This window comes from Capra hircus, chromosome 8 (assembly GCF_001704415.2).
Source record: "Capra hircus breed San Clemente chromosome 8, ASM170441v1, whole genome shotgun sequence".
NCBI classification, from domain to species: Eukaryota; Metazoa; Chordata; class Mammalia; order Artiodactyla; family Bovidae; genus Capra; species Capra hircus.
In genome coordinates this window covers 78,910,556-78,935,036 of record NC_030815.1, presented here as the reverse complement: position 1 = coordinate 78,935,036, position 24,481 = coordinate 78,910,556, and the positions used below count along the sequence as shown (strand labels likewise).

Sequence of the window (24,481 nt, the reverse complement as noted above, 5' to 3'; positions counted from 1 at the left end):
ACCAGGCTCTGCCCCAGGGATTCTCCAGGCAAGAACACTGGAGTGGGTTGCCATTTCCTTCTCCAATGCATGAAAGTGAAAACTGGAAGTGAAGTCGCTCAGTCGTGTCCGGCTCTTCGCGACCTCATGGACTGCAGCCTTCCAGGCTCCTCCGTCCATGGGATTTTCCAGGCAAGAGTACTGGAGTGGGGTGCGACTGAATCCTCTGCTTCCCTTGTTTTTTCACAAAAGGTCTCTAACTCAAGGTCCTGAATTCAGAAAGCCCTGATTAACCACATTTACTTCTTTGATTTCAATTAGCACTCAACATGAAAATAACTCCAAAAGCTTCTTCCGTTTATTTTCCAGAACAAAATATTTACTTGGTTAGTGGTCTGCTCCATGTCATTGCACCAAAAAATCTCAAGCCGCCTTTCCTTAAGCATCTCCTGTCCCCAAACCACTTCCACCTCCTTCATTGTCAAGCCATCATATCCACTAGTAAACCAACCAGCAAGCAATCCTTGAACCAAGTTTGATTCTTCCTAATTTCTCCCTTAACACCAGTTTCCAAGTTCCCACTTATTATAATTTTTTCAATAAGCTTTACAGTCATTTTGTCACTAGATGCATTCTAATAACATTAAGAAGGTAAAATGAATAATCTGAGACCCAAACTAACCTACACTAATAGCTTTATCACCATTTACTGGGATGGTTTTCACTTTTTTATTACAAAATTGTTTAGCTTCATGCTTAAGCTGGATAATTACAAAGTTGAGTGAGCGTAAAAAGTGTTTAGCAAAAAACAAAGAACAGAGTACTCCCTAAATTTAAAACTTCACTAGCTTAGTTATTTCAAACCAACTTTATGCAAATCATCTTTCAGAAGCTTACTCATAAACAGCCTATAAAACCAGAGAAATAGTTGAGAATATACACACATGTTTTTGTTTTAACTGCTGACTGATTTGAACTACAGGGAAGCCACAAAAACATGTGGGCAACTAATGATCCCATGGCAATTATTATCCTCGGTTATAGACCAGAACGGACCATGTAGTAAAGATATGGCAAAAAAAGGAGCATTAGAATCAAGTCATTTGACTCTTGTTCTGCATCATAATACCTTGTTAATACATAATTAACCAAATTACTTGGAAGCAATGTATTTTACAGTGGTTTTCATAAAGTATTCTCGCACTTGATTCCAAAGTATTGAAGAGTTGTAGAAATGGTAAACTCTCTGTAAACATGTACTAGATAGCTTGCTATGCATTAAAACTTTCTTTTTAATGTCCCATAGTTACAGAATGCCTCCTAGTCAGTCATCTAACAGTCACCTAATCTTTCCCTCTTCTGTAGAAAATGATAAAATGTTAATGAATTAATAATGAATTTATAAGCTCAGAATAATTATTATCCATTAAGATTGCCGTATTAATAAAGACATCCACATATTGATTGCCTAAGCCAAATTATCTTTGGACTGTTTCACTACGTAATGTATGAGTAAGAAAAAAATTCATGGGAAGGGGAATACCACAACTCATTCTCCAAAAAGGAGGAAAAGGGGCAAAAAAGCAAAGGAATATGAATCAATAAAAACTAGACTTTCTGGTCAGAAGACCAACGACTGTGAAAAACTAATTAAAAACATAAATGTTATCACATTTTAATGAATTTTAAGGATAACCAAAATTGCTGCACATTACTAAAGTGTTAACTCAGTTGGAGTTTTCATAATAAAGGTACACTGTTCCTTTAATTTTTAAGGTATAGTTCATGAATAAAATCTACTGAGTGTCAACAATATGCCAAGCACTGTAGGAACACACAAAGAAGAGACTCTGGCATAGAAGTATTAAAAATCTCATGGACTTACAAGGTAAACTATAATATGATATACTAAAAAAATGTAATAGAGGCATGTATGAGTACAATGAGGCCACAAAAAATACCCAGGCCTGCCTGGTTGCGTCAGGGAAGACTGAAATCGAGGTGATGACCTCTCAAAGCAGTAAAGTGGAGAGGTGATTAAAGAAAAAGGATGACCATAAAGAAGGGACCATAAACACTCTATTTAAAAGCCTATGTAGCAAAACAATCCAAAGTTAGAATGTTTTGGATAGACTGACAAACAGTATTTTAGAACAAACCAAACACTATATACCATGGATGGGAAAGAACAACAACAAAAAGAGTAGGAACAAAACAGACAATTACCTCCTTTTGTAGTATCATTCTGGGCCTGGATACCATGATGCAATGAATTATGAATGGCAGAAAGAAGATCTGCTGCTTGAACCATCAATTTTTGAGCTTCTGCAACAGCACTGGTCTAGCAAATAAATCACCAAAAACATTCTTACATATTCTTTCACTGAAAGATATACATTAAATAGGAAAATCCTATAAACAATAATGAAATTATTAAATGCTTGTTGTAATGACATTGGTTTTCACAAACTATTCACTTAATACAGGATGCCCAGATCCTGTTAGGATAGAAATAATTTTTTTACTCTTATCAGTACTTTGTAGGAACCACTAAAAAACAATAGGAAACATTCTGGTTTACTCTACCAATCTCATTTTTTTTTTCTTAAAGAGATGTAGTCAACTAGAAAATGAGAAACTGCAAAATTCCTACTAAGTCATTCATCAAGGTGAAATTTTTATAAAAGAAGAGAATTACAGAAGAGAATTATTGGATCTGTACTCAAAATTAACTATTCACAAATTAGCCTGTAATTTACTTGAGTTAACACAATACACACGCGCACACACACACACACACAGAAATATTCACCATCTAAGGGTTGTTTTAGGTTCTATACAAATCTAAGTTTATTTAACTGAATGAAAGAAGAGCCTACCTAAAATTCTCATTTTTAATTTCTCAAGTTAACTTCAAAGAAACAATTTCAGCTTCTACTAATAAGCATTACATTATTTTTGTATCAACAACAGTCATAGATAAGTTAAGGGCACAATGTAAAATTCATGTGACTTTTGGAGAAAATCATCAGGGATATTCTGACATAAACACACCAGATGCTGAGTGCTGTGTATGTGTACATATATATTCCAACAGAAAAGTCTCAGAACTACCAAAATCAAGCATTCCATCAAAAACAAAAACACTGAACAGATTAAATACCCTTACCTCTTTCTTAGTAAAGGCTATAAGCACTGTCAGTAACACTCGAGTAAATTTCACTCTGCTGAATACTGCTAAACATTGTTGGTGCTAAAAAAAATAAGAAAGGACTAAAAGTTAAAAGATGCAAAGCCTAGTGAAAGAAATTTCATTTTAAAATATTGTATATTAAGTTCTAAATCTCAGTGTTAATAATTTACAAATACCTTCACTTATAGGCTTTTAAATATCTGAAAATGAGCTGCATAAAACACAATAAAATGAAGCCTATTTTACTGAAACAGCAATATATAATAAAGCTTCTGTATCACAAGGACTGATTTTTTCCCAAGTCAGGAGTTACACTATTATTTCAAAACTGATTCATTTAGTATTTTTAAGAGGACTGATAGAAATATCGTTTAAGCAGAGTCAGAAAATTTAGGATCTCAACAAAGGTTTGACAAATTTTGATATTATGTAAGTTCTTGACTTCTGCCAAGTTTTGGTGGATCATCTGAAAAAAAAAAATCATTTTTTCTTCCTACGTACCTCATAGGAATATCGAAGAATTCTGAAATCATGTATCTGAAAGAGCTGTATTATAATTCTATCAAAATAAATACAAGGGAAATAAACTCCCTTGTAATGTCCAATTTTTAAAGAAATACCTTAAAAAGGGCTTCCATAAATTATAACGCAGTTCATAAAACTACAACATTAAGAGGCAGACTTCTCTGATATTAGCTACCAGAAAATAAGTTCAATTACTTCTAGTTCAACTTCTGGGTCTCTTTCTTCTCCTTGTCGACTTCGAGTACTCTAAAATTTTAAAAAAGGTGAATTAAAACAAACACAAGCCTGTAAAAGCAAAAATTATGATTATACAAGGTAAAGGAATAAATTAATTTACTGAGTATACATTATAATCTATTTGAAGCAAATATCTGGAAGGAAAACGCTGTTATCAATTATTTATTTACCTAATAGTACTATATATAATAAGTTCATTTTGATATAAAGATCACACAAAGGAAAAGGTATTAAAAACAGCAAAAGCAAAACAATGAATAATATAAGCAAAAGCACATGGTACATAGTACTTCTTTCTTTAAAAAGATCTATTAACTGAAGTTCCTGATGTTCTCAAAACTAACCCAGAGAAAAGAAATGCCATCTTTACAGAATCACATCATAAAGTCACATGGTAAACACTGATCAGTTCTACACTAACACGCAAAATCCTCTTAATACATATGTTACATATGGTTGAGTATTCGGGCAAAACCCGAAGGCAATACCACACGAAGATCCAGTAGATCTGGGTTCTAGACCTGGAAATGACACTTAATAATGGCATGCCCTTAAGAAGACTCAAGACAGGTTACTTGATGTTTTTGAGCTCTATTCTCTTCATTTCAAAGTGTAGTTTATTGCCTAATACACTGAATAACTGTAAATATCAAATAAGACAATAATGAAAAACTGTTTTGACAACCATGCTGTGTTATATAAGTGTAAAAAAAATAATAGAAATATAATTTTTTATTTTTAATCTCTATCAGAACAAAATCATCATGGTCATCTGGCCAAAGGGTGTCTGTCGCTCATAGGTTTTTACCAGATTTGAGAAACTACTATTTTTTGCACTCTTCTACTATGTTCTAGACACTGTCCTAACCATTAAAAATAAATACAAAGGTGAAGAAGATAATCCTTACCTTTGAGGAATTTAAAACTCTAGCATCTTATGCTATTCTTAAAACAGCATACTAAAATTCTAAAACAGTGGTAAAAAATTGAAAAAACTTGAAATGGTTAAATTTTGAGTACTTGAAAGTAATATTAAGTCATCAGAAACTGCTCCAGTAGTCTTCAAACTCATTACCAAAAAAAGGTATAGCATACATAAAGGAACTCGGTAATGTTACCTAGCTATTTGTAATCAGCTTACTAGCTATTTGTAATTAGCTAAAGTTAACCTGACATTTAGAAGACTATAAATATCTTATACTAAAGAAAAGAGAAAGAAAACATACCTTTACTCTTCTTTGCATGTCATCCTCCACATCTTTTAGCATGCCTAGGAATAGAGACAATGATTTTTAAGAGCAAACAAATTCAAATGTAAAACTTGTGAATTACCATTATAAATGGTTTTACCTGTAACTCGAAGATCTGTCACACTGTTAGCCATTTTAAATCCATAAGTCATTGACTGAAAATCTTCCTACATAGAAAAGCAATAATTAGGCCCTTGAATAATAGCAAAACCTTTTACTGTTTTTCTCTTACAAAATCACTATTTGCTAAAAGGAAATGGTAATAGAATGTCACCTCAAATATTGCTATCATTCATCCAACTTTCTTTATAGTTATACCATGAAAACACCACATTCTAATGCTATCTCTACCCCTTAATTTCAACTGTTTATCCTTAGGCTATTTAAACATACTTGCATTTAATATGTTCATCTGCAAAACAATGCTTACGATAATATTACAAATTACTCCCACCTACAAAGAATTCTCACATTTACAGGTGAACAATAAATACATAACAATTACCATTTGATGATAAGCTTGCAAAATTTAGACAAGATTCTTCAAAAATTATTATGTGTCTTTTTACACACTGTTAGGGTACAAAGGCTAAGCTTTTCAAACAGAATTACTCAAAGTGCCAGCAGAACCACATTCCCACTTCAACCCACTGTAAAGAAAAAAATGATTCAAATACGGGTTCCCACTCTCAGAATAATTTAAAACACCGCTGAGATATTAGCAAATTAAGTCATTTGCTGGATCCACTATGAAGAGTTTAAGGTCATCTGGCTGATTTTGGCTAAGAAATTAAAAGCTCTAATAAAGGAGTATTTCTGCCATATTATAATTCTTATAAAATGTATATAAAAGCCTAATATAATGGAATAATAGACATTCACAGCAGTGGCCAGAACTGTAGAGAAATTTCTGGACTCAACAAAAACATCAGTAAGCATGCAATTGATGTCAAACACTAAACCTTACAAAGAGAATGAAGCACAAACAAATATCCTAGTCTCAAAGAACTCAGTAGAATTGTATGCCTCACAGGACTGGGTCTTTTAAGTCTCAGGTTGTATTACAGAGCTATAAATGTAGCCTCTGGATGAAGCTTATACTCTTATTTCTACATGGACATCAAATAGGATTCTCAAACTGTACAGGTATAAATATGAACTTTCATAGTGTTTACCACATTGCTAAAAGGCACTTCTATCCTTTCCATTATTCCAAGTAGGAGTGAAGAACCGCAGGAATCAGAACACAAATAATTTAGAAACAGGTGGTGGCATGCGTCAAGCTTCAAAGATCATAAGGGGTGACAAAGACTAAGTCTAAGGTATGGTCACTAAAAAGATAAATCCTAAGTGATTCCGAAGAGAAAACAGGAATCAAGAATCAGGATGGTAACACTGGGATTATAAATCAGTGGAACAATGCCTTCAAAATCCAGAGGAAAATTATTTTCCAGCCTAGAAGTCTACTATAGCCCCACCATCAACGAGGTGAAAGGGTAGGGAAAACATTTTCAGACATACAAGGTCTCAAAGAAAAATTCCCTCCCTGTCTCCCCAATGAAACTGGAGGCACTGAACAAGCAAGGTTATAAACCATGAACAATACAGGCATAAGATCCAGGTAACCAGGGATCTAACAAAAAGAGAGGGAAATGGAATTCCCAGAAGAACAATACAGAGAAACCTGGGATGACAGCCACGCAGGGCGCCTAGAAATCAAATGACCCAGCTAGAGAACAAAGAAGAATATTAAAAAAAAAATTGTATATTACTGGATGTATATATAGATGTATATATACATGATGAAATATACAGATTATCTGATAGTTTAATAATAATGGGAAAGGAATTAAGGAGAAATACATAGAAAACTAAGCAAACTCAAAAGAAACAGTAGTTACTGCCTTTAAGAAAAAAAAAATTTGTATGAGTAAAAGAAGCATACACTACTCTGGCTCATCTGTCATTAATATTTATACAGTCACAATAATATCTGTACTGAATGATTTAACCATAAGCTGAATTATTATTCGGAGTGAGGGAGAAGGTAATATACAGATGCTAAGTATACACTAAAAATTTGATGCTATACACTACCTAAAGGTTGATAAATTCTTAAACCTAAAAACTAGAATATTAGCCTATTAAACAGAAATATGGAAACTGTAGGAAAAAGCTAAAGAATTGATTATTATGAATGGATAAAGAAAGAGGAGAGCACTGTAATTTTTCATTATACACTTTGTGGGCTACAGAGAAGAAAAAACAAGTGACCAGATTCAAGACGTTTGCAAGGTAAAACAATCTGGATGTAGGAGGTTAAAAAGAAAAGTAATCAAAGATTACACTAAAGACGTCATTTTGCAAGACAGAAAAAAAGCCATTTGATCAGCGAACTGTGGTTCCCATTTTGCACGTGAGCAACATATTAAAAGAAACTTCTTTGGGCAAATGAGAATGTCTCCAGTTCAGGAGTAAAAACAAAGCAGAGACATAACACAAAATCATCAGGAACTTCAGAAGCATCCATTTTAAACAAATTATTTGTTGATTTTAAGTCATTCATATTTATTCATTACTAGGCCTCTAAAGGATTTTACTAGGCAATCAACTTTTTTTAAATTTCCAAACTGAGATAAATTCATCTGGACTATCTGAAAAGTTTAGCAAAACAAGAAAAATATCTTTCCAGCCTAGGAACTAACTTTTGTTTCTCCAGTTTTAGTTTTACATAATTGGTTACATTGTGTGCTGCCTTCTTAACCTTTTAAGTATGCATTTTCCCATGGTATTAAATACTGTCATCTCTATATATTCATTACACAATCTTTATATGATACAGTAAACACAGTTTATTTCAACCATAACCCTAATGGTAGTGTTTTGATCAACACCAATTTTCACTATTAAAAACTCTGATTAATGTATTTGGGCATTAAATGTCCAAATGCCTAATAATTTCTTTAAGGCTGAGTTCTAAAGCCGAACTAACTAGTTTAAATGGTATCAATAAGCTTAAAACTTTTGATATATACACTGCTCAATTGTTTTCCAAAGCAGCTATGTTAATGCATACTCTCACTAGTAAAAAATATATATATATTCTTAAATACTGTGTAGATGAAAAGTGAACTAATTATTACTTAGATTTTCTTGGACTACACTGAGCCTGAATTTTTTAAATGTTATGATCATTTGATAATCTTCCTCTATGAATAAGCTATTTATTTTACTGCTATTTATACATTTGGGTTTTACTATCACCTTTATTTGAATGTGATTTTAATACACCAAAACTGATTTTTTTTTTCCTGTATTTTTCCTAAGATGTTTTTCTATCAGCTTTTTTCCTATTAGTACTTTTCTTTAGGATTTCTTTCATCTCTTAGTAAGTCCTTCATCCAGAAATTTGAAGTAAAAAAATTATAAAATTTTTTTTGTTTACTTAGAAAGTAATACAGGTGTATAATAAAAATTACAACAATACAATTAAGTATATACTCTGTAGAAGATAACTATCTCTTTCTTAAAAAAGAGCAAAAATGGTAGTAAGCTACACATGCTTTCTATACCAAACATACTTTACATTAATTTGGAGATCTAATTTGTATAAGTAAGCCTACCCCCTCCTTTGTAAAGGGTGCAAAACACTTACTTGGCAGTATGAGTGTAGTGTCATTTAATGTCTTGTACTGATGGTCATTAGTTTCCAGACTTTAGTTACTACAAACACTACAACTAATGTCCTTGAACATAGATCTTTGGGGATAAGCTTGAATGTATTTATAGGCTAAATTCCTAAAACTGATGAAACAAGACAAGCGTTTTCAATCAGAGAGTACCAAATTACTCTTTCAAAAAGTTGTAGAATTTACACTCCCATCAAAAAAGCATGAATCTTTGTTTATAGTGCAATCCTGTCCGAACTAATAAATGTGGAAAGAGTGCTGGAATTCAAAATCATCATTTTAAAGTCAACACACTAAGATTAGTCCAAGCAAGTACCATGAATGGATACTACATATATATGGAGAGATTTTTAATAAGCAGGATATTTATGTGATCTTAAACAGTTTTCCTACATATTGCTTACTATGTACACAAGGTTAAAAACAGTAACCATAGAAATGTGAACTGGTGCAGGCACTATGGAAAATATGGAGGCTTCTCAAAAAAACTAAAAGCAGAGTTCCCATGTGATCCTGCAATCCCACTCCTGGCCATATATCTGGACAAAACTATAATTCAAAACACATAGGCACCCCAATGCTCACTGCAGCACTATTTACAATGGCTAAGACATGGAAACAACATAAATATCCATTGACAGATGAATGGATAAAGAAAATGTAGTGTGTGTGTGTGTATGTCTGTGTACACACCCACACCCACAATGGAATACTACTTAGCCATAAAAAAGAATGAAATACCATTTGCAACAACATGCATGGACCTAGAGATTATCTAACCAAGTGAAGTAAATCAGAAAAGACAAATGCCAAATGATGTCACTTATACGTGAAATCAAAGATATGACACAAATGAAATTATATAAGAAAGAGAAACAAACTCAAAGACATAGAAAAGAGTCTCATGGTTGCCAAGGAGGGCAGGGGAGGGATGGACTGGGAGGGTGGGATTAGCAGATGCAAACTATTATACACAGGATAGATAAACAACAAAGTCCTATTGTCTAGCACAGGGAACTATATTCAATATCCTGTAGTAATCCATAAAGGAAAATAATATGAAAAAGAATGTGTATATACATGTGTAACTGTGTAACTGCATCACTATGATGTGTAGCAGAAATTGACACAGCAATGTAAATAAACTATACATCAATAAAATAATTTTTTTTTTAAAGTAACCATACAGTAATCAGAAAGCACCTTGATGGTGATAAAGTCACATTACCACAGAGGGACAAATGGACACTCTATGTCTCAGATATGAAACCATAAAAAGGACACAGTATTACTCATGTCATATTCCAGCCAGGACTGCATAATATAAATCTAATCATGAGGAAAGAGTAGACAAGCCCCAAATAAGGAACATTCTATTAAATAAGGGAAAGCAGGAGAGGGCTGTGTTTTCCAAAAATACCAATGTCATTAGAGACAAAGGATGAGCAACTGTTATAAATTAAAGGACACTGAAGAGATAATGCAACTAGATGTAGGACATGATCCTAGACTGGATCCCACACTGTAGGGAAAAAACACTAAGGACGTTACTAAGTCAACTGACAGAAAAAGAATATGGGTAGGTAGTGGGCTGGTATCATAGATTTGCTGGAGTTGATCATTGTGCTGTAGTTGTGTATTAGTGTGTCCTTTTCCTTACAAGGTGCATATTGACGTGTCTCAGTGAAGGGAAGTGAAGTGAAATAGGTCAGTCGTGTCCGACTCTTTGCAACCCTGTGGCCTGTAGCCTAGCAGGCTCTTCCCTCCATGGGATTCTCCAGGCAAGAATACTGGTGTGGCTTGCCATTTCCTTCTCCAGGGGATATTCCCGACCCAGGGACTGAACCCAGGTCTCCTGCATTGCAGGCAGACGCTTTAATCTCTCAGCCACCAGGGAAGCCTCAGAGGAGATCAGAATGTACACCGCTCACTCACCAATGGTTCAGAAAGATACATATATACATACATACATGAGAGAAAAAGTAAAAAATGACATGACAGGTTAACAGCAGCTGAATCCAAGTGTTCTTGGTGCTATCACTGTTAACTGCTGTTATCTGGAAAACATTCCCAAGTAAACTAAAATTGTTTAAAGTTAAAATAAAAAAGGAAAACAATAACTATTCATACCCTACACACACACACACACACACACACACACATAAACTAAAATTTTTTAAAGTTAAAATAAAAAAGGAAAACAATAACTATTCATATCCTACACACACACACACCCCCACACACACACACACCACCCACCCACCCACCCACCCACCCAGCATGTCAGTGCCTATTAAGGTAAAAAAAATGGTATCTCAGTTTTAATTTGCATTTCTAAAACGAGGTTAAACATCTTACACTTGATGGCCATTTTATTTCTATAAACTGCCTTCTGATTTTTAAGCAACTTTTTTATATCTAAAACATTTTTATCTCTCTACAATTTACTTTGATGTTATAAACTGAATGTTTGTATCCCTCTCCCACTCCCAAATTCATATGTGAAGTTCTAATGCCCAATGTGATAGCAACTGAGGTGGAGCCTTTGGGAGAGTTCTTTAACGATGAGTTGCAAGGCTTAAAAAAATAAAAAAGAGAGGGAACCTACAGACTGAGACTTAAGACATATTGACCAACTGCAATAGACTGTGTCCCCTCAAAATTTATATGTTGAAACCTAACCTCCAATGTGATAGTGCTGGGTGATGGAGCCTTCAGAAGGTCCATGAGGGTGGGACCCTCATAAATGAGATTAGTGTCCTTATAAAAGAGACTCCGGAGAACTCCCCATCCCTCCTTCTGCCAACTATGAGGCCATGGTTAAAAGAGGAACCAGGAAGCAGGCCCTCACCAGGCACCAAATCTGCTGATGCCTTGATCCTAGATTTCTTAGCCTCCAGAATGATGAGAAATAAATAACTGTTCATAAGCCATCCCAGGCTACGATATTCTGTTATGGCAACACAAATGGACTAAGGCAAATGTAAAATGCTGATAAAGTAAGTTTCAAGGGTGCCAACCAATTATTCCAGAACTATTTGGTAAATAAACCCTTTCTCTGTCCCACTGATTTTTAATGTCCTTTTAGGAATACTTAAAATAATTTGTGTGTCTCTTCTCATTTTTTAACTCAAACTAATCTTTTTTAAAATTCCATCCAAATGGATAAGATTTCCTACCCATATCAATTCAAATATATAGCTAAATAACCAATGAGTGTTTAAGAAATACCCAGTATTTCATAAACAACTCATAAGCCATACATTGAAATGTAGAACTCATTATACTTAGCTGTTATTCTCACATATATAATGTAAATTTAGAAAAGCTTTACACTGAACCATTGCTGGAGCCTAAGATATTTATTCTGGATCAGTAACAGTGTGAAAAAGAAACAACGGTTTCAACAAATGAAAGAAACGGAAATAACAGTTTCAAATGCTATCACATTTCCCCTTAAAATACAGTGTCTATAATCATTTTTTTTAATGATAAATGGGAAAATCTTTCTACCACTAAAATGTAAAACACTTCCTCAGTTTGAGGTACTAAGTGGAAGAAAAAGTTTACACTCTAAACTATTCTTCATAACTTCTGTTTTCCTTTTCCTTCCTCCAAAGACTGAAATTAACTTTTATGTTATAATTTATAAGAGACCTAAGGGACAAGCTTATCTCTTCTATTTTCTTTGTGAATCCCCAGAATAAGTACCTCTGTACATAATGAATATTCAATGAATGGTACTGACAGAATACATATAAAGATGAAGGTGGCCAATGAGTTTCAGGAATTCTTAAATAACAAAATCTTACCTCTTCAAAAACAGCAGCTTTATTTACTTTTTCCCTTGCAATGTCACAGATTTTCAAGATACCCAGAGCAAAAGCTTTCATGGCAGGATCTTCTATAAAATCTGGATTATGAATGTAAAGGCACGTAAATACTGTCTGTGCCAAGGAATGGCCTTCTAACCACGTTATCTATAAAGAAATAAAAGAATGCACAAGTCTGAAAAGTCTGATTCAACAGTCAAAGGCCAGACACAGGCCCAAATAAATATGATTAATTACAAGATTTAAAAGAAGATTAAAAGGAAGATCAGAAAAGAGAAGAGTCTGAATCCACTTTCACTGACCAAAGTCTTTCAAGAATTAAAAATATGATTACCCAAAAGTTACAGATACGGGAAGCACTTTTATTATATTATTTAGTTTGCAAAATATTTAGAGATGAATGAAATTAGAGCGCCTCCTTACTTCATATCCAAACACTATTAATTCTATTACAATGTAGTAAATAAAAACCCATTAAATTGAGGAATTCACAATTTTAGAGCCAACCAGGTTCTTAGCCACTCATTCAACTCTTCTTTCTCATCCCAACTACTACTAATCCAGTCACACCTAGATTACCACAAGAAACTAGCCAACTGTTTTCCTGCCTCCCATCTCTACTTCAATACTTCCAATAAGAAGGATCATTCTGAAGCACAAAAATAATCATTCAACACTATTCTACTGAGTACCATGGGCCAAGTACCCTGAGCTAGAAGCCAGAAGAACTGTAACCAAAACTGAGTAATCTATGATATTTGAGTACTATGCTAGGTATTCTGCATGTATCTTATCTCATTTTTTCCCTAACATTTTGAGAAAGGTGGTGTTTTTCTCATGTTACATATAAAGAAATAGCATAATGTGCCCATGTTTATTGTTATAATTTATACTTAGTCTAAGAATTCTGCAATAGAGCAAGAAAACTACTAATTACAAAATGAGATAACTGCTCTAATTAAGATGCATATTTTGTATTACTAGCGTGCAGAAGACTCTCCAGACTAAAAACTGTCTGCCTATTAAAGTCCAAACTTAGATACAACTCCAATACTCTCATAGAACTGTTCCTCAACTTTGACACAAATTCCCCATCTTGCCCCCTTTTAGCCCATTCTACTACAATTACAAATGGTCCAAGAATAATAAAAATATTTCTGAGGGAAAGAGCTTTGGAGGAAGAAGGATCAGGATTCTCACTATGCCCCTTTCTAGCAACGTAACCCTAGGCAAATAGTAGGCAAATAGATAAGAATGATACCAGAGCGCTCACAGAGCTTATGTAAAAGACCAAAGTAAAAAATATACACATAAAACACATAACAGAAATATTTCATACACACTGGTAATCAATGAATATTTTACCAGACACACAAATGAAGAAATTTAACATTATGTCTAAAGACAATGATTTAATATCAACTTTAAAAAAGAAAGGGACACTCAGAAAGTGGGGGTGGGGTGGGGGAGAAGAGCAGTACAAATGAGAGTTTTCCCATAATTAAACCACACTGTCTAGGGAAGACAATCTATCCAATATACATATATAAATAAATAAAATTTCCTCATAGTATAAAATGGCCAGTTTATTTCAATTTTCCCTAGATTAGGAAAAAAATTTCTTCAAAGCCAATCCAAAACTCTCTGTGGTTAAATTTAATGCTTACTTACAGAATCTTTCAATTACAGATTTGTTTTTCTGGGTACCTTGAGAACAGAAAAGGTACTTTGGATAATGGCTGTATATTATTATCTTTCCTGGAAAGAAAATATCCTTCCAGAAAATGAGAATCTAAAATCACCCAGATGAAAAGATAAAACAGCTGCTTCCTAGAGCATAACTTCGGAAAAGGCAATGGCACCCCACTCCAGTACTCTTGCCTGGAAAATCCCATGGACGGAGGAGCCTGGTAGGCTGCAGTCCATGGGATCGCTAAGAGTTGGACACGGCTGAGCAACTTCACTTTCACTTTTCACTTTCATGCACTGGAGAAGGAAATGGCAACCCACTCCAGTGTTCTTGTCTGGAGAATCCCAGGGACGGAGGAGCCTAGTGGGCTGTCATCTATGGGGTTGCACAGAGTCAGACGTGACTGATGTGACTTAGCAGCAGCAGAGTATAACTTAACCTAATAATACATCTTACTAGGCCAAGAATTATATATATTTCATATTCAGTGATGGTGTATATACTGTCAAACTGAAATTCAAGTAAGCCACAGTTCTAAATTTAACAAATAGTGCTATCTTAACTCTTACCAAACAGCAAAAGCATGTATCCATTATCCCTATCAATTCAGGTAAGGTGAGGTCTTTAATTTTTATGGTGCCATCCTAAAAGAAAGGGGAAATATGACATATAAGCTTTTAAAAAATGTATGGTTACTATGTACAGTAAATATTTTAAAGTATAAATTCTAAAAAAACTCTATCTCGATCATCTGATAAAACTAAGGGGCCAAATTAACTCTGTATTCTTAAAAATAATGTATCTTAATAGGTCTTCAATATTAGAAATAAAAGTCTAATTTGAAATAGAATAAAGGCCTTTATTAAAAAATGAGTCAAACTAGCAAATATTTTAAAAGCACAGTTAAAATTCATTTCGAACATTAATAAATATGAAGCATTTTAATAATTGAAACTATTTACAAAGAAAAAAATTTTTTTTAATTTTCCTTAAACTGATATATGTCACAAATTTTTTAACAGTTTCCACTTATTTAACATATCTTTCTTCAAAAAATATGCAAAATTAAGCTCTGAGGCAACTATGAATGAACTTCTAAATCAATTCTCATTGAGTAAATTTCTAGTTCACTTCCACAAGCGTTTTACTTAATACATTTATACTTAAAATTTAATCCTTAATCAATTACCTTGGTATTTATACTCAAAACACTTTCAAATATTAATTTTAAAAAATGCATGCATACACAAATTTAGAATAAGCTTTTAATGAGACCTTTGTTAAAACTTCCACAGACAGCTAACTAACTTGTTTACATACTCGAGATGCATTTAAGAAAATCTGATATACTAGGTTTGATTTCCATTATTAATCAAAATGTTTTAACATATGAGTAACAAATAATAAAACACAAAAGGCACAATGGTTAACGACCTTGATAGCTTGTTCAAAATTGAGAACTTTTCGATTAACTTGGTTTCCAATCATGCCAGCATCCATCTTGGGATCCATCATCTCAATGGCAGACATGGCTTCAAAAAGACCAAATCTGCAATAAAAAAAATTGACTCTACAAATTATATTTGAACCAATAAGCTTATCCAGATTCCCACAATGGTACAAAAATCATTTCAGTACTGAATACTACAAATAACTACCCTATTTTAGGTAGTCTCTACAGCTTGCTATCACTTCCATTTCAATTAAATAATCTTTTAACATAAAATTCCTTCCATGTACTTGTCATTCAAATCATTTTACATGCACTATAGGAAAAGAATTAAAAGAAAAGCTGTTTTTCGTTCTTTCTTCAAAAAATCTGCACATTAGAAAATTTTGGGGAAAAAGATCAACTGATCAGCAATGGATTTCATTTTGCCTTCTTTACTTAACACTTAGAAAGGTATGTTTGGAATAATCATTATCAACTGTAACTTGGAGGTATTTTTCATTTTTTTTACATCTTGAAAGTCTAAAAATCTGGCACATCACCATTTATAATGCCCAAAGTTTTGGCAATTACATAAGGAAAAAAACAAAGAAATCCCGATGGTCTGGTATTAGTGGCTTATTAGCTGTGATACAGTATGGCCTGAATAGTTAGTATATCTTTAATTGAGATATGAAAAATGAAGAACCTAAAAGAAAAGTATGACTGGCCATCAAGCTAATGACTTTCTAATTTGCTTAGTCTAAGCCAATAGATTACTAAGAAAAAGAGATCTATCTTGTTACACTACATCATTTCTCTCAGAAAAGTAGCAGCAGTAAGATATTAAGAAAAATAAACAAATGGGATCCAATCAAACTTACAAGCTTTTCCACAGCAAAGGAAACCATAAACAAAATGAAACAAAACATCAACAAAACAAAAAGACTATCTACCGAATGGGAAATAATATTTGCAAATGATGCAAACAAGGGCTTAATTTCCAAAATACAAATAGCTTATACATCTCAACAATAATAAAAACTATCCAACTGAAAAATGGGCAGAAGACCTACTTAAACATTTCTACAAAGAAGAAATACAAATGGCCAATAGGCAAATGAAAAAGATGTTCAACACTGCTAATTAGTGAATTTCAAATGCAAACTACAAGATACCACCTCACACCAGTCAGAATGGCCATCATTAAAAACTCTACAAACAAATGCTATAGAGGCTATAAAACAAAGGGAACCTTTCTGCACTGTTGGCGGGAATGTAAATTGGTACGTAAGTACGGTAAACAAGTATGTAAGAAAGTTGGTATCAGTTCAGTTCAGTCGCTCAGCGTGTCTGACTCTTTGCAACCCCATGAATCACAGCACACCAGGCCTCCCTGTCCATCACCAACTAAGTATGTAAATACGCAAAACAGTATGGAGGTTCCTGAGAAAAATAAAAACAGAATTACCCTATAACCCAGCAACCCCACTCCTGGGATATATCCAGACAAAACTTTAATTCAAAGATACAGGCAGCCCTTTATTCACAGCTGCACTAGTCACAATAGGCAAGATATGGAAACAGCCTACATATTTACTGACAGATAAATGAATAAAGAACATGTGGTACATATATTAGCTTGGTGGAAAAGTAATTGTGGTTTTGCATTGTTGAACTTTGCTGCTTAAAGTTCAACAGCATATTAAAAAGCAGAGACATTACTTTGCCAACAAAGGTCCGTCTAGTCAAGGCTATGGTTTTTCCAGTGGTCATGTATGGATGTGAGAGTTGGACTGTGAAGAAAGCTGAGCGCTGAAGAATTGATGCTTTTGAACTGTGGTGTTAGAACAGACTCTTGAGAGTCCCTTGGACAGCAAGGAGATCCAACCAGTTCATCCTAAAGGAAAACAGTCCTGAATAGTCATTGGAAGGACTGATGCTGAAGCTGCAACTCCAATACTTTGGCCACCTAATCGGAAAAACTGACTCACTGGAAAAGACCCTGATGCTGGGAAAGATTGAAGGCGGGAGGAGAAGGGGACAATAGAGAATGACAAGGTTGGATGGCATCACCAACTCAATGGACATGAGTCTAAGCAAACTCCGGGAACTAGTGATGGATAGGGAAGCCTGGCGTACTGCAGTCCATGGAGTCACAAAGAGTCAGACATGACTGAGCAACTAAACTGAACTGAACTGAACTGAACTAATGCTACTGAAATTTGCTGATACTAGAAAATATTCTTAAATAAATGTGGTTGTGTTATACATCATTTTAATGCACACTTCTCACTTTGCATTTTTGCTAATGACTTATTACTCGATGTTTATATGTATTTTAGACTAGGGAAATGATGTTAAGACAAAAAGAAAATTTGAGCTATTTTCTTATTTGAGTTCAAAACGGATGGTAAAGCAGAGGAGACAACTTGCAACATCGACAACGCAGTTGGCCCATGAACTAATAACAGATGTACAGTGCAGTGGTGGTTCAAGAAGTTTTGCAAAGGAGATGAGAGCCTTGAAGTTGAGAAGCACAGTGGCCGGCCATTGGAAGTTGACAGCCAGCAACTAAGAGCATCATCGAAGCTGATCCTCTTACAACTATAGGAGAAGTTCCCAAAGAGCTCAGCGTCAACCATGCTATGGTGGTTTGGCACTTGAAGCAAACTGGGAAGGTGAAAAAGCTCAATAAAGTGGGTGCCTCAGGAGCTGACCAAAAATAAAAAAAATCAGCATTCTTAAGTGTTATCTCCTTTTATTCTGTGCAACAACAATGATCGGATTGTCATGTGCTTCAAAAAGTCGACTGTATACGACTTTCAACAATGACCAGCTCAGTGGCTGGACTGAGAAGCAGCTCCAAAGTACTTTCCAAAGCCAAATCTGTACCAAAAAAAGGTCACGGTCACCGTTTGGCAGTCTGCTGCCAGTCTGATCCACGAGCGCTTCCTGAATCCCAGTGAAACCATTGCATCTGTGAAGTATGCTCAACCAACTGATGAGATGCACCGAAAACTCCAACACCTGCAGCCAGCACTGGTCAACAGAATGGGGCCACTTTTTCTCCACAATGCCTGACCATACATCACACAACCAATGCTTCAAAAGTTGAAGGAACCAGGCTACAAAGTTTTGCCTCATCCACCATATTCATTTGACCTCTTGCCAATTGACTACCACTTCTTCAAGCATCTCTACAACTTTTTGCAGGGAAAATGCTTCTGCAACCAGCAGGAGGCTTTCCAAAAGTTTGCCAAATCCCAAAGCACGGAATTTTATGCTACGGAAATAAACTTATTTCTCATTGGCAAAAATGTTTTGATTGTAATGGTTTCGATTTTCATGAATGAAGATATATGTTTGAGCCGAGTTAAAATGCTTTAAAATTCACGGTCTGAAACTGCAATTACTTTTTCACCAACCTAATACAATGGATTACTGCTAAGTCATGTCAGTCATGTTTGACTCTGTGTGACCCCATAGACGGCAGCCCATCAGGCTCCTCCGTCCTTGGGATTCTCCAGGCAAGAATACTGGAGTGGGTTGCCATTTCCTTCTCCAATGCATGAAAGTGGAAAGTGAAAGGGAAGTCGCTCAGTCGTGTCTGACTCCTAGCGACCCCACCCCATGGACTGCAGCCTACCAGGCTCCTCGATCCGTGGGATTTTCCAGGCAAGAGTACTGGAGTGGGGTGCCATTGCCTTCTCCGATCAGATACTATAAACCTGTATTAAAGGTATTCTAGCATACACAGATCAAGAGAAAACAATCTAAATCCATGCAGATTTATATAACCCATGTAATTCCATGTAAGAATTACAGATGATAAACATGGAATTTCAATTAGTGGAAAATCAGTGCATCAGTCAATCAATACTAATAAGATAAGTGGCTAACTACGATGAAAAAGTGAAATGTTTGATTTACACAATTAAAAACAAACCCCAGGCAGATTTAAGTTCTAAACCGAAGACAAACAAATGAACAAAAATTTTTCAATAATTTACAAAGCTATGAAGAAAAAAGTTGGGTTACTCCTGCTGTGTAAAATATTAAAAACTTACATGCAACAATCAGCTTGTCAGTTAAAATACAGACAATTATCTGGGAGAAATACTTTCAATATAGGCTATTTTGAAAAAGTCAGTATCCAGAAAATATAACTAATTCATACAAATGTTTGTTGCTGTTTTAGTTACTAAGTCATGTTCGATTCTTCTGCAAACCCATCAACTACAGCCTGCCAGGCTCTTCTGTCTATGAGACTTCCCAGGCAAAAATGCAGAAGTGGGTTGCCATTTTTTTCTCCAGTGGGTCTTGCTGGCCCAGGGATCGAACTTGTATCTTCTACATTGGCTGGTGGATTCTTTACCACTGAGCCACGTGGGAAGCCCAACTCATAAAAATATGAAAAGGCAAATAATCGCAAGAAAAGTAGGCAAAGGAGATGAATGAACAATTAAAAGAGAAAATATAAACTATTAATATGAATAAAAATTAAAATGTAATCAAGTAATGCGAAACAAAACGATGGCTTTTGGGGGGTAGGAGTAAGGACAATTTTAAAAAGTAAGCATACTCTCATATACTGTTGGTGTGTAAACTGATAAAGCCTTTTGTGAGGGAAATTTGGCTGACTCCATTAAAATCCATTCATTTGATTTCTAGGGTTCTTTCTTAAAATTATCTGCGCATGTATATGTATAAAGCGGTTGTATAAATTAAATTTACACTTAATTTCTCAATTTTCCCATGTTACCAATAAATGCTGCAATCTGAAAGTCTATCAATAGGGATACCATAGAACAAATTATGATAGTCATTTTATAAAATAAAAAGCAATTTAAAAATGAACAACGTGGAACTATTGCATACTAAAATGAAAAGAATACAGGATATAGTGAATGGGAAAGAAATCTGCAGTACAATACAGTCAACCCCTTCTATCCACAGTGGACTGGCTCCAGACACCCTGGGAGATGCTCGAGCAATTTACACAAAACTGCATAGTTGAATACTGCTCCGTATATCCCCATTTACAACTAACTAGTTTTCTAACAATGACTATCTCCAGACAAGGAACAGAGACTGTGCCTGGGAAACGGTATCATGGGAAGTTTTACTTCATCCCTAATGTTTAAATCTGTTAAAATACAAAGTATACATTTATTACTATATGAAAACAACTAAAGAAAAGTTGTTATGGGCTCAATTAAAACCCTAGATCAGTAAGATATTTGTCTAATTAGTAACACTGCCATAGAAACTATAACAGCAACAAGTTGACTATTCCATTCATTCAACAAATGCTCAGTGCCTACTACTACCTGCAAGGTACTGTTCTAGGCACTTGAGATACATGAGGGAGGAAAACAAATCTGACCACTTCCTGGAGCTCACATTCTACCGGAAGGAAACAGACAACAAGGAAGTAAATTACATAGGTAGATTACATAGAAGGCTAGAAGACTGTACATGCTAGGGGGTGGAACTGACAGTTAAAAGACGATATGGATTAAAAGGATACAATTTTAAGAGATGGTCATGGCAGGCTGCTGGTAAATCATGATCCCTGGGCTCAATGACTAAAACCCTGGGGAAACGAAAAGGATTATGTTCCTTTTGTGATCCTTCTCAAATGCTATTCGACAGTCACGAGTCACATTCCTTCCTGCACTAGCTGATGGTCTGATTTCATTACATCCTTTCTATAACGGCCAGTTCAGTTCAGTTACTCAGTCGTGTCTGACTTGCGATCCCATGAATCGCAGCACGCTAGGCCTCCCTGTTGATCACCATCTCTGGGAGTTCACTCAGACTCACGGCCATCAAGTCCGTGATGCCATCCAGCCATCTTATCCTCTGTCGTCCCCTTCTCCTCCTGCCCCCAATCCTCCCAGCATCACAGTCTTTTCCAATGAGGCAACTCTTCGCATGAGGTGGCCAAAGTACTGGAGTTTCAGCTTTAGCATCAGTCCTTCCAAAGAACACCCAGGACTGATCTCCTTCAGAATGGACTGGTTGGATCTCTTTGCAGTCCAAGGGACTCTCAAGAGTCTTCTCCAACACCACAGTTCCAAAGTATCAATTCTTCAGCACTCAGCCTTCTTCACAGTCCAACTCTCACATCCATACATGGCCACAGGAAAAACCATAGCCTTGACTAGATGGACCTTAGTCGGCAAAGTAATGTCTCTGCTTTTGAATATACTATCTAGGTTGGTCATAACTTTTCTTCCAAGGAGCAAGCGTCTTTTAATTTCATGGCTGCAGTCACCATCTGTAGTGATTTTGGAGCCCCCGCAAAAAAAGTCTGACACTGTTTCCACTGTTTCTCCATCTATTTCCCATGAAGCGATGGGACAGGATGCTATGATCTTCATTTTCTGAATGTTGAGCTTTAACCAACTTTTTCACTCTCCTCTTTTACTTTCATCAAGAAGCTTTTTAGTTCCTCTTCACTTTCTGCCATAAGGGTGGTGTCATCTGCATACCTGATGTTATTGAGATTTCTCCTGGCAATCTTGATTCCAGCTTGTGCTTCTTCCAGTCCAGCGTTTTCCATGATGTACTCTGCATATAAGTTAAATAAGCAAGGTGACAATATACAGCCTTGATGTACTCCTTTTCCTATTTGGAACCAGTCTGCTGTTCCATGTCCAGTTCTAACTGTCGCTTCCTGACCTGCATACAGATTTCTCAAGAGGCAGGTTAGGTGGTTTGGTATTCCCATCTCTTTCAGAATTTTCCACAGTTTCTTGTGATCAACACAGTCAAAGGCTTTGGCATAGTCAATAAAGCAGAAATTGATGTTTTTCTGGAACTCTCTTGCTTTTTCCATGATCCTGCGGATGCTGGCAATTTGATCTCTGGTTCTTCTGCCTTTTCTAAAACCAGCTTGACCATCAGGAAGTTCACGGTTCACGTACTGCTAAAGCCTAGCTTGGAGAATTTTGAGCATCACTTTACTAGCATGTGAGATGAGTGGAACTGTGTGGTAGTTTGAGCATTCTTTGATATTGCCTTTCTTTGGAATTGGAATGAAAACTGACCTTTTCCAGTCCTGTTGCCACTGCTGAGTTTTCCAAATTTGCTGGCATATTGAATGCAGCACTTTCACAGCATCATCTTTCAGGATTTGAAACAGCTCAACTGGAATTCCATCACCTCCACTAGCTTTGTTCGTAGTGATGCTTTCTAAGGCCCACTTGACTTCACTTTGCAAGATGTCTGGCTCTAGATGAGTGATCACATCATCATGATTATCTGGGTCATGAAGATCTTTTTTGTACCATTATTCCGTGTATTCTTGCCACCTCTTCTTAATATCTTCTGCGTCTCTTAGGTCCATACCATTTCTGTCCTTTATCGAGCCCATCTGTGCATGAAACGTTCCCTTGGTATTTCTAATTTTCTTGAAGAGATCTCTAGTCTTTCCCATTCTGTTCTTTTCCTCTATTTCTTTGCATTGATTGCCAAAGAAGGCTTTCTTATCTCTTCTTGCTATTCTTTGGAACTCTGCATTCAGATGCTTATATTTTTCCTTTTCTCCTTTGCTTTTCGCCTCTCTTTTTTTTTTTCGCCTCTCTTCTTTTCACAGCTATTTGTAAGGCCTCCCCAGAGAGCCATTTTGGTTTTTTGCATTTCTTTTCCATGGGGAAGGTCTTGATCCCTGTCTCCTGTACAATGTCACAAACGTCATTCCACTGTTTATCAGGCACTCTATCTATCAGATCTAGGCCCTTAAATCTATTTCTCACTTCCACTGTATAATCATAACGGATTTGATTTCAGTCATACCTGAATGGTCTAGCAGTTTTACCTACTTTCTTCAATTTAAGTCTGAACTTGGTAATAAGGAGTTCATGATCTGAGCCACAGTCAGCTCCTGGTCTTGTTTTTGTTGACTGTATAGAGCTTCTCCATCTTTGGCTGCAAAGAATATAATCAATCTGATTTCGGTGTTGACCATCTGGTGATGTCCACGTGTAGAGTCTTCTCTTGTGTTGTTGGAAGAGGGTGATTGCTATGACCAGTGCATTTTCTTGGCAAAACTCTATTACTCTTTGCCCTGCTTCATTCCACATTCCAAGGCCAAATTTGCCTGTTACTCCAGGTGTTTCTTGACTTCCTACTTTTGCATTCCAGTCCCCTATAATGAAAAGGACATCTTTTTTGGGTGATAGTTCTAAAAGGTCTTGTAGGTCTTCATAAAACCAGTCAACTTCAGCTTCTTCTGTGTTACTAATTGGGGCATAGACTTGGATTACCGTGATATTGAATGGTTTCCCTTGGAGACGAACAGAGATCATTCTGTCGTTTTTGAGATTGCGTCCAAGTACTGCATTTCAGACTCTTTTGTTGATCATGATGGCTACTCCATTTCTTCTGGAGGATTCCTTCCCGCAGTAGTAGATATAACGGTCATCTGAGTTAAATTCACCCATTCCAGTCCATTTTAGTTCGCTGATTCCTAGACTGTCGACGTTCACCCTTGCCATCTCATTTGACCACTTCTAATTTGCCTTGATTTATGGACCTAACATTCCAGGTTCCTATGCAATATTGCTCTTTACAGCATCGGATCTTCCTTCTATCACCAGTCACATCCACAACTTTCTGGAGTTATTTCTCCACTGATCTCCAGTAT

At 35.6% G+C, this 24,481-nt stretch overlaps 1 protein-coding gene across 4 annotated transcripts in view; it reads right to left on the bottom strand.

Annotated features, from left to right (window-relative positions):
• Positions 1–24,481, bottom strand: part of NAA35 (N(alpha)-acetyltransferase 35, NatC auxiliary subunit) — a 94,601-nt gene that overhangs the window by 50,516 nt on the left and 19,604 nt on the right. For all 4 annotated transcript variants that reach the window (XM_018052441.1, XM_018052442.1, XM_018052444.1 and 1 more), the window contains 8 exons: positions 15,831–15,945; positions 14,966–15,040; positions 12,686–12,853; positions 5,285–5,351; positions 5,161–5,204; positions 3,893–3,943; positions 3,149–3,232; positions 2,206–2,320 (listed from right to left, as the gene is read on the bottom strand). In XM_018052441.1, coding sequence (XP_017907930.1) covers positions 2,206–2,320; positions 3,149–3,232; positions 3,893–3,943; positions 5,161–5,204; positions 5,285–5,351; positions 12,686–12,853; positions 14,966–15,040; positions 15,831–15,945 — 719 coding nt within the window. The remainder of the gene's footprint in view (positions 1–2,205; positions 2,321–3,148; positions 3,233–3,892; positions 3,944–5,160; positions 5,205–5,284; positions 5,352–12,685; positions 12,854–14,965; positions 15,041–15,830; positions 15,946–24,481) is intronic.